The 9825-nt window shown below is 35.6% G+C and overlaps 1 protein-coding gene across 2 annotated transcripts; it reads right to left on the bottom strand.

Moving 5' to 3' along the window:
- Window positions 1–312: 312 nt before the first annotated feature.
- Window positions 313–7630, bottom strand: LUM (lumican). Of its 2 annotated transcripts, none has more exons than XM_024754371.1 (3): window positions 7415–7630; window positions 4127–5014; window positions 313–1137 (listed from the first exon to the last, which is right to left on the bottom strand). In XM_024754371.1, the coding sequence occupies exons 2-3, from the start codon at window positions 4992–4994 to the stop codon at window positions 983–985; spliced, it is 1023 nt and encodes a 340-aa protein (XP_024610139.1). In that variant the 5' UTR covers window positions 4995–5014; window positions 7415–7630; the 3' UTR covers window positions 313–982. The 2 variants fall into 2 exon arrangements, with proteins under 2 accessions (XP_024610139.1, XP_024610140.1); XM_024754372.1 differs by lacking the exon at window positions 7415–7630 and adding an exon at window positions 5484–5544 and having other exon boundaries at window positions 866–1137.
- Window positions 7631–9825: the final 2195 nt, after the last annotated feature.

Genomic DNA, 9825 nt, shown 5'->3' with positions numbered 1-9825 from the left:
GGGAGGGAGGGCAGTCCTGTAGGACTGAACCCTTAGCCTGTGCAATCCGACACTATCTCCAGGCACATACTGTCAGAACTGAGTTGAACTGTAGGACACAATTGGGATCTGCACACTTTTAAGTACATATTGTAAGATGTGTTTAAAAACTCCTTACAGGTGGATGCTAGAAGCAGATAATTTAGTTAATTAAAAATTCTATTTAACATAAGTAAAATATTTCAGGCTAGAGATCTTTTTTGAATTCTAATCTATTATTTTATCTATTTTTATAGGAGAGTTATGAATTTCACAAGAAGTCAAACACAGTGATGCCATTTGCTATGTTTTATTTTGCTATTAGCTTGTTAAACATAACATGCAAATAATCAAAAAGAAACATACATATGACTTAGAGTGAAAAATAATTCTAGAAAAGAAAAGTTTCACTAGGTAAATATATATTCCTAACACTAAAAATATTGCTTTAATTGTATGTGGCTTCATGAATTTTGTCTAATTTGCAAGATCATTTGTCTCAAAATTTACCATCTATTTTTCAGCTGAACAAATTTGAACATTGAGATAATTTGCTTCAAGACAGTAAACATCCATATGCATGTAATCCATGCTTTTTGGCACATTAAGTTAAGGTTTAGAAATTATAAAACTTGGCTGACTTCCACGAAACCAGTAGAAAGCTTTTCACATCATTTGACAGGAGATAGGAAAAAACCCACTACATTTACAAATAAAGCATTAATTTTATTGTCTATGTGTGTGTGTGTGTGTGTCTGTATTTGTGATGAAACAGGCCTGCCTTTCATCTTTTCTTTTAAAAAAGTAGTAAAATGTTTACAAAACATTTTCCCTCAGAATTTGAAATTTATGGAAGTAATAAACAGCAACAAAAAATGAATACTATAAAAACTGACACACAAATAAACATAACCATAAACTGCTGTTCCAGGATATATCTCAATATAATTGGAATTAGTAGATATCAGTTAACGGTGATCTCATTTGCTACACGTAGACATTCATACATATCAGGTGGCAGACTGGTTTGGGTGATGCGATTGCCATCCAAACGCAAATGTTTGATCTTGGAGTAGGATAATGGTCCCAGGATCTTACAGAAGCTCTTTACTTCAAACTCTGGAAAATTAAAGAATGAAACACTTCAATCGTTTTTTTTTTTCTTTTTAGTACATGGGCTTGAAACCATCATTTTAAAAAACTTTCAAATCTATAATAATATCCAATAAAACTTTTTCCCACTTATTTGATGTACCTTTGAATTTGGAACTACTAAAGGAATATTTCAGACTACCAAATAGCCCAGCAATATTTAGTAAAGAATACTTATGGTAGGTCAGAAGATTTAATGAAATGTTTCAAGGAAGAGAACTTATTTAAGTTCTTGATTTAGAAATACTTGCTTATAGAAGGACACTCAGTGAATGTGTCATATTGTCTAAGCTTTAGTTTGAAATATTAAGTCTAGCCTGAGGAAACCTAAAATTGGTGCTGTTATATGAGCAGTCTCACCAGTGTAAGTATTCTGGGTTTTTGCCTCTTAAAATAAAAGGGGTTAAATAAATGAACTCTAAACAGTTTTCCAACAACCGCACTTCATGACAAAGATTCAAAACTCCAAAGCAAAAACCAGATCATGGAATGTCCACCATCTCAGCTCATACCCTTTTCTTCTGTGGTCAAAAAGCTGCCACAAATGAACAACTGATTTAATTTTTAATGGACACTAAGATGGTTACTGGATAGCATGGTCTGTGTATGTATATAGAAACTGCCTATGGTTGCCCAAGTGTATTTCAGATTAACCTTATCTGGTCCTGTATCGTGTTATTTTCTTTCATTCTTCAACTCTAGCTAACAAAGATTTCAGTGGAAGCCCAAACACACTGCAGTCCTTTCCTCTAAGATGTTGTCTTAAATAACTCATCTGTCAAATGCCAGGGTTCTTGGTTATGGTATCTGCCTCTGAAGTATGGAACAATGGAAAAAACATGGGTTTAGGTCTATATTAGTTTTTTACCTCTGTTGTTTACCATCTGAGACATTTATCAGATCTTCTTTTTAGATATATCTATCACACTGTGTGGCATGAAGATTACATTAATTAAGGTATGTAAAGCACTTCACACAGTGCTAGCACATACTATGTACTAAATAATTATTGGCGTCCTTTTAATTTTTTCTGTTTTCTAAATTGCTTTACACTAGGAAGATCTGTGACTAGCTTAACGCTTAAAGTTGCAAGTTTGAAATATGACAAATTGTTTTTGGCTGGGTATTTCCTAGTATTGGAAAAACATTAAGGGACTCTTATTACCTTAAGAGAAGGTGGGCAGTTGGTATGCATAATTATTATGCGGCAAGATAAACTAAGTTGAAGACACACATGCAAAGTCACACAGCAAGAATTCCTGAAATATGTAAACCTAAGTGTCAAGGATAAGGAAGGGAGAAAGGTAACTACTCACTTTCAAATGACTATATGAGCTGGGCATTGGGATTTCAGTCTCAGCTAGGCACCGAGCAGCTGCTGGCATTTCTCGCAGAGTCCATCTGTCCCATCTCCTACATTGGCTCTTCCCTTTTCACTCATACAATGAAAACTGTTTTTTCCACCTTCAAATGCCCCTGCATCTATATCTCTCCCCTTTCTTGTCTCAGAGTAGGAGGTAGTCTTGCTTCTGCAGCTAACCTCCACCCACAAAATCTAATGGATTTCTTCAGCCCTCAAACATCTTACGTCCCATTAGCATTTTGGCCTGTCTGAGTATCCTTCCTCCTGACCACAAATGTTTATAATGTGGGACCATATATTGCCACATAGTGAATTTTGCCCTGGAAACAGCTGTAAGGGATTAGCTCTGATAGCTTGACTGTGTATTATATGACAAACAAACTTTGCAGACACAAGAAAGAACACATGGCATTGCAGAGTTGGCAATCATGGACTCCTTCATGAGAACACCCCAGCCCTACTAGGAGTTACATGAAACTATTGCAGAACTACAGAACTACTATTGCAGAATTATATTAATAAGGCACACTGAAATTTTTTTTCAGATGAGTGCCAATATCCTTACCCAGTATGACAAGGGAACCAACTTTTATAATATAAAGATGTTCAATTTCAATAGATTATTTTAAAATTTCAATAGATTATTATAAAATCATTTACTATGTGAATCAGTGTTTCCCACCTGAGTTTTCATTTTAAAAACTTCATCTGTGAATTATAGGTTTTTTTCTGCTTCCAACTTCCATTAAAGAATAAGGTAGGGATTGGTGAATGTCAATTTCCCATATGAATCTTTATAGCTTAAATTGAAAAATGTCCCAGGAGACCAGAAGAGTACATAAGCAGCTCAAGTGGAATAGGTCAAACTCCCACCCAGTAGATAAATGAAAAATAAACTCTGGAAGTAAGAGAAAGGAAGGAGAAACTGTGGGAAAATCAAATGAGGTGAAGGGTTGTGTATAAGAGAAGGGGCTTTGTAATTCTAGTAAAAAATATTCCAAACCCTTATCATATTCCTCCTTAAACTTTCTCACAGTCCTCATAAGAACACCATGAAGACCATACACACCAACCATAACAGTGATAACAGAGATAGATGATGGTCATGATAGCGGAGTAACATGTTGAGTCCCAAGTAAAGATGTCAGAGGAGACCGTGAGTGTACACGGGCTGCTCTGGGGACAAGCAGAGGCTCTGTAAAAGCCTCTGCTGGTTGTGGACTTGTTGATTTCTCCCTCAGCTACATCTTGTCAAGAAATAAATGTAGACACAAATCGAAGTCATGAAGGAGGCAAATAATAAACAGATAAAAATCAAGAGATAACACAGCAGGATTAATTAGCCCAGAGTATTACATTTGAAGAAATGAGTGCTTAAATTCTATGACCTTAATGGTTTCTTATCTGGACACTCCAAAGCAAAACCAGATATTGGATAAATAACTAAGCTAGAATTCCATATTCTAGAGAAATATTTTGTTGGCATTTTCATTTTTTTTAACTGGAGCCAGATGCAGTACTTGTGTCACACAACTTAGGCATTTAAAACCTTGAGGAAACATCAATCAATCATAGGCACAGCTTTCTACTTACTTTCAAGTTCATTGACCTCCAGGTAATAGTTTTCAAGGTTTTCACTGACAGTCGGTATGTTTTTAAGTTTATTATAGGAGAGGTCCAGCTCCAGCAAGGATGATACATTAAAAGAATTTCCAGGTATTCCACTATCAGCCAGTTCATTATGAGACAAACGCAGATACTGCAATCCATTAAAACGCTTGAAATACTCATCAGGGATGTTGCTGATCTTATTGTTGTCTAAGTAGAGAGTTAGAAGAGATACTGGGAGACCAGAAGGCATTTTGGTCATCTGATTGGAGCTCAAGTCAAGGTATTCAAGTGACTTAAGACCTTTAAAAGCAGCTGAAACAGCATCCTCTTTCAGCTGATTGTGTTGAAGGTGGATAAATGTCAGGTTAACCAGTCCATCAAAGGAGCCAAGCTTCGAGATCTTGTTGTTAGTGAGCTGCAGGTCCACCAGAGATTTGGGAAGTGGGCCCACAGATTCTGTCAGATTGTTGTAATTTATATGCAGCTTCTTCAGTTGCTTCAGTTTAGAGAAAACTTTTCCTTTTATCTTGGAATTTTCTAGAAGGTTATGATCTAGAATGAGCCACTGCAGATCGGTTACATTTTCAAAGGCCTTATCATCAATATGGTCAATCTGGTTATTCCTAAGGTAAAGGTACTTGATTCCAACAGGCACCATTGGCACACTTTTCAATTTCAGCTCATCGCAGTACATGGCCGTTGGGTAGCTTTCAGGGCAGTTACATTCTGGTGCACAGTTTGGTGATGATCTCCCATAAATCGATAGGGGGAAATCATAATCCTCATAGTAGTAGCTGCCGCTGGCACAGCCAATTAATGTCAAGAGGAGAGGAAACATACCTAGATTCATTTTGGCAAATGCTTTGAATCCTAAATAAAGTGGAAACATGTATTATTATAAAATAGTATCCTTTCAGGAAAAGTATACTAAGAAGAAAGAAAATGCATTAGCAAATGTGAATTTTATTACTTTATAGTGCTTTTTTTTTTTTTTTACTGCACTAATGATGCCTTGTTAATTTGCATTTGAGGAGTAGGTTAAGGATGTATGTTTACAACAGATGGGGAAGTGAACAGATTCCAGGGCAGATTGCATTCACATGCGCCCCCTTCTGGGCGAGCCAGGCCTAACTATCCCAGTCAACCTCTCTAGGTCCTTCCTTAATTAAATATCTTCCTGCAAGAGGTTTCTGGGAGGTGCCCATTAACCACCATGTTAGAACACTGCTTCAGAATACCTTCAAAACCAGAAGAAATGAAAACGAGAAGACAATTGTAAATTGTACCCTCTACCCCACCATTCAACATCATTGAAATGTCTCATTAAGTAGATCCTTACTGAAAACGTGGGCAATCTGTGATGCTGTCTGGAGGAAAGCTGGTCTTCTGTGTGTGTGGAGGGGGCGTGGTGGCAGTCGTGGCACGTTCCTTTAAAAATGTCTTTATGGTTGTTGATTCTGAGGAAGGTGAACAGAAGTCTTGGTGGAGGTGTGTGCATATTATTTCACCTTTTGTTTTAACATTCTATGCTTTTAAGCAAATTACAAAACTGTGTTTGAAAATTAATATTTAGTATATTAGGTTTAGTAAAATTAATGTTTATTCATCAAGGAAATGTCACAAACTCTAAACATTTTTTAAACCTAGAAAGAGATCTAACTGGTAGAGAATGATATTCTTTTCAAAGATTTGAATGAATGTTTTTCTTTCAATCACTCACAATTTGTCTACGTTCTTCACGTCAAAATTTAAGAAGGCAGGGTTTGCTTATCTGGATTTTAGTGTTTTCACTGAATGGAAGTGGGAGAGATGTGGAACTGAGGAAAGTCTGTATTAAACAGTGGCATTAAGAGCCATGTAGGAAAGGATAAATTTGAGAATATAAATTAAAAACAATTTGTAACAGTGATCTTCTCATATGAACTTTTTCTAAGGAGAGCTTCAAAGAAGTACATTTCAATCTCTTGGGGAAGCACCGGGTCAGCAATTTAGGTAAAGGCAAATAGGATATAACAGTTGGGCTTTTGTAGAATGAGGAGTTATAGCTGAGCAATTGGTAACTCTGGGAGGGAAATTGTTAATGTGAAGCAGTATCCACATTCCAATGGATACCATAAAATAAAATCTCTTCCTGTGAGAAACATGGTACAAGCTTTTGGATCTAGATAGTTTGGGATAAGCAGGATTTTCTACTATCAGGAATTTTAAACATCTATGCTTTGCTTTAACTTGGAATTATAAAGCACTTTATTTTAGCAGATGAAACACTCAAAAACGTTGTTAGAGTCACTCTTATAACTGAAATAACATAGCCAGATTCTTTGTAAATTATTCTCTAAGATTATGATGGAGTCATTTAATTTAGTTGACGGGACTTGGCCATGAGATCTATTACATAGTGCTAATGTAATTATAGGATTCTTTACGAGTTACAATCATGTTAATGTTGTAAAGATTTTTCTTACTTCATTAATAAGCTTCCACCTTAGTTTAATTCAGTATACACTAAACTACACATGGGAACTATAGTGCGAATAGTAATGGAAAATGCTTCCATATTTTTTGGCAGAGTCAAAACAAGGGCTCTGAATTCAAAGAGAATCTGTAACCGTATAATGACTCCACTATGAAGCAAAACCACGCTTTACTGTCCCCCAGTTTTTTCAAATACCTGTGGCTATGAAGAAAATGCTTTTTTTTCCAAAAGTAAATCGTATTTACCAGAATTTCTTTAAAACATGTTCCTGTTTCTTAAGACATACATCCACAATCCAAATCTTTAAAATTAACAAAATAGAAATAAATAATCCTTTAGCTCACATTTTATAACAGCATAAAACGTTTATGGCAAATTATAACAAATTATAACAACATACTTGTGGCAAAATATTTTGATGACTGATTGAAATGGCCCTTCTTTGCTCCAAAATTAGGTTCTAACAATCCTAACATATTTAACTAATTAGCATGAAATAGCAAACATTTTAAATGCCATACTTTTTCACTGTGTCTAATTTTCTCATTCCAACCTTGAAACTTTTTATAACTTCCTTAGCTAAGTAAGGCATTATAGACTGTATAAAATGTATCTCAAATCCATAAATCATGGAAAGTATATTAAGCAAAATGTGAAAGTAAATGCTCAAAACTGTGGATTTGCTGTTGAATAGCAATTGGCAAAGTTGCTCTGGAATTTTTTCTGTTCCTGTTACAATAAACACCGTCCCAAACAGTCAGCATCCCCAGTGCTATAGTTAAAACAGCACTTACCTTACTGTCTCGACACTGCTTTCGTTAATTCTTAAAGCAGATGCTCTGCTTGGTGGACAAGAATCCACCAATATATGCTGTAAACTCTGTCAGGACGGAACTGGCTGCCAGATTCTTAGTGATACAAGAGCTGAGTGGGGGAAACCCAGCCCAGTCACGCCAGTCTCTGAATGGAGTTATGTCATTGTGGGGATCTTGTGGTGTGGCATGCAAACATTCTGCTCTCTAACGAGGTGCAGGTGGACTTGGTGAGCAAGGACAGCCCAGCTCGCTCCCTATGGAATAAGAGAGAGATACATGCTGAACCAGCCCCAATACCATAGCTTTTAATCCCAAATTGAGTACTGCTGCAAATGAGGCATCTCCAGTGATAACATTTCTCTTACAAAGCCCTTTACTTCTATAGCTGTGACAACAATTAAATGCAATTCTCTCAGCTAACTATCATGTTCATCTAAAGGTCTCATAAATCAACAGAGTAAACCATTTCAGGAAAATGCAAATGAGCAGACTCAGAAGACTTGAATCATTTTTGCTCATTACTCGTGAAATCTATACTGATTTACTTGGACTCAATTTTTAGCCAAGGGGGAAGCTTACATTAGTTTCTAAAATATTTAAATGCTTCATTTGTACTCTGATACAAGTGATAAGCAACAACATTTCCAGTTTACTTATGTTAAACAGACTCGTTTTATGCTCTTCAGGTCTGGAATCAATCAGTAATATTCTGCCTGTTTCTTATTTTGTGGATTTAATTTAGGAATTCATCCAAAACCTTACTTGGGGAGAGTATTCTATGGCTTATTGCCAAAAAACATAAAAGAACATGAAAGAAATAAATGTGTACTAATAATATCACAAAGTAATTATTTTTCACTCTGTCCTTGCATGCTAGCAATATTTTTTCAAAACTAAAAATTATGCTAAGTTGTAATCTCCTAAAGGCCTGGTTTGTTATATCTTTCCTTATCATTTCCTGATGCATGCTTCTAGAAAATGAGAGATCTACTCAATATCTTGTCTACTGCATTTTGTGATTGTATCAGCTTTATTTATATGATTTTTTCCCTCCAAAATTTTCATTTCCTCATGTTCATAAGAACTCTTAGAATCAGATACTTTAAGTTGCCACATTGTAAGATTTTTCCCCTTTAAAATAGCTTATATATGTCACTTTTTAGCTATTAGACCTGTTGAAAGTTATTTAATCTCTGTGGCCACTGATGCATTTGCCTGAAAAATTAAATTAGTGTAAATGTCTCATTTTTGTCAGAGAACTGTTAAAAAAACAAAAGATAATCTTATTGAAAGTAATTCATAGAATGGTAAGGTGATTCATAGCATACCATTTTAAGAAAATTTTAGAAAGGCCTCAGTTTTACAATAGAGGACATGAATAAACTTAGAAGAAATCAAGAAGAGAAAGACAAATAGACCAATCACATATAATTAGTGGCTCATTGTAAGAGACAGCTAAAACAATTCTAAGCATTAACCTTGTGTGTCAAATTCTATAATCTGAGATTTTGTGTGTAAAGTTCCAGCTATATATTCCAAGGATTTTTCTTTATGAGCAATAAATGTGTTGTGGTATCTGTAATAAAGTTTAAATGCACTAAGTTGGATTTGCCTCATTGTGAAACTGATATTGTCCACATATACCTTTTTCTATAAAATTAGTTCTGTGAGACCAATAATTGGGTAACGTTGCACATTTTAAAGCATATTGCTTGGGCCCACTAGAAAGAAATGAAATGAATATTTATGGTGTATCTCCTTTATTCTATGCTTTATTCTCAGAATTTTCACGTATTTCTGTTTAAATTTCATGCTTTAAAATCCATATAAGTATTATTTTCACATTTTCAAAGAAGTAAAAATGGAGACTCAGAAAGTCTAAATAATTTGCTAAAAGTCACCTAACAACTAAATGGAAGAACAAAGTCATGAGCATCTTCACCCACTGGGAAGAGGGTGGACAGGATGGAGCTGAGACAAGGTAGTTAATCAGTTTAAAATATTTTCTAGGCAATATTATTAGCAGTTTAGAAAAGACTTAAATATAAACCAGCCAATAGTTTTCAAATGGCAAAAAAGTTAGCTAAGCATCATTTCTTCCTTTGTATACCACATGCACATTCCCACACATGCCCGTGTGCACAGGTTAGAGCTTCTGGGTGAGGTCGGAGCTTTCCATCCTGGTGAATGGAAATCAGGTCCTTTGTGGTAATGGATGTTGGAGATTTCATCAGAATCCATGTTAAAATGATTAAGTTGCCCCCTCAGCCCATCAACTGGATTCCCACTGTTACTTGAGACCAGCAAGGATGATGAGGAACATTATGACTGTTTCACCTACCTGGTCTGAATCCAACCTTGGACTTCTCAAAGCCCCCAGGCTCACTGCA

Source organism: Neophocaena asiaeorientalis, unplaced genomic scaffold (genome assembly GCF_003031525.2).
Source record: "Neophocaena asiaeorientalis asiaeorientalis breed wild unplaced genomic scaffold, Neophocaena_asiaeorientalis_V1.1 scaffold92, whole genome shotgun sequence".
NCBI lineage: Eukaryota > Metazoa > Chordata > Mammalia > Artiodactyla > Phocoenidae > Neophocaena > Neophocaena asiaeorientalis.
The sequence above is the reverse complement of the archived record's forward strand: the minus strand, read 5'-3'. Positions and strand labels throughout refer to the sequence as shown.

Bases quoted from the DNA above. Each gene is read 5' to 3' on its own strand.
- LUM (XM_024754371.1), bottom strand. From the start codon at position 4,994: ATGAATCTAGGTATGTTTCCTCTCCTCTTGACATTAATTGGCTGTGCC. The intron at 1,138-4,126 runs GTAAGTAGAAAG...TTAATTTTCCAG, and splicing joins GGAGGTCAATGAACTTGAAA to AGTTTGAAGTAAAGAGCTTC.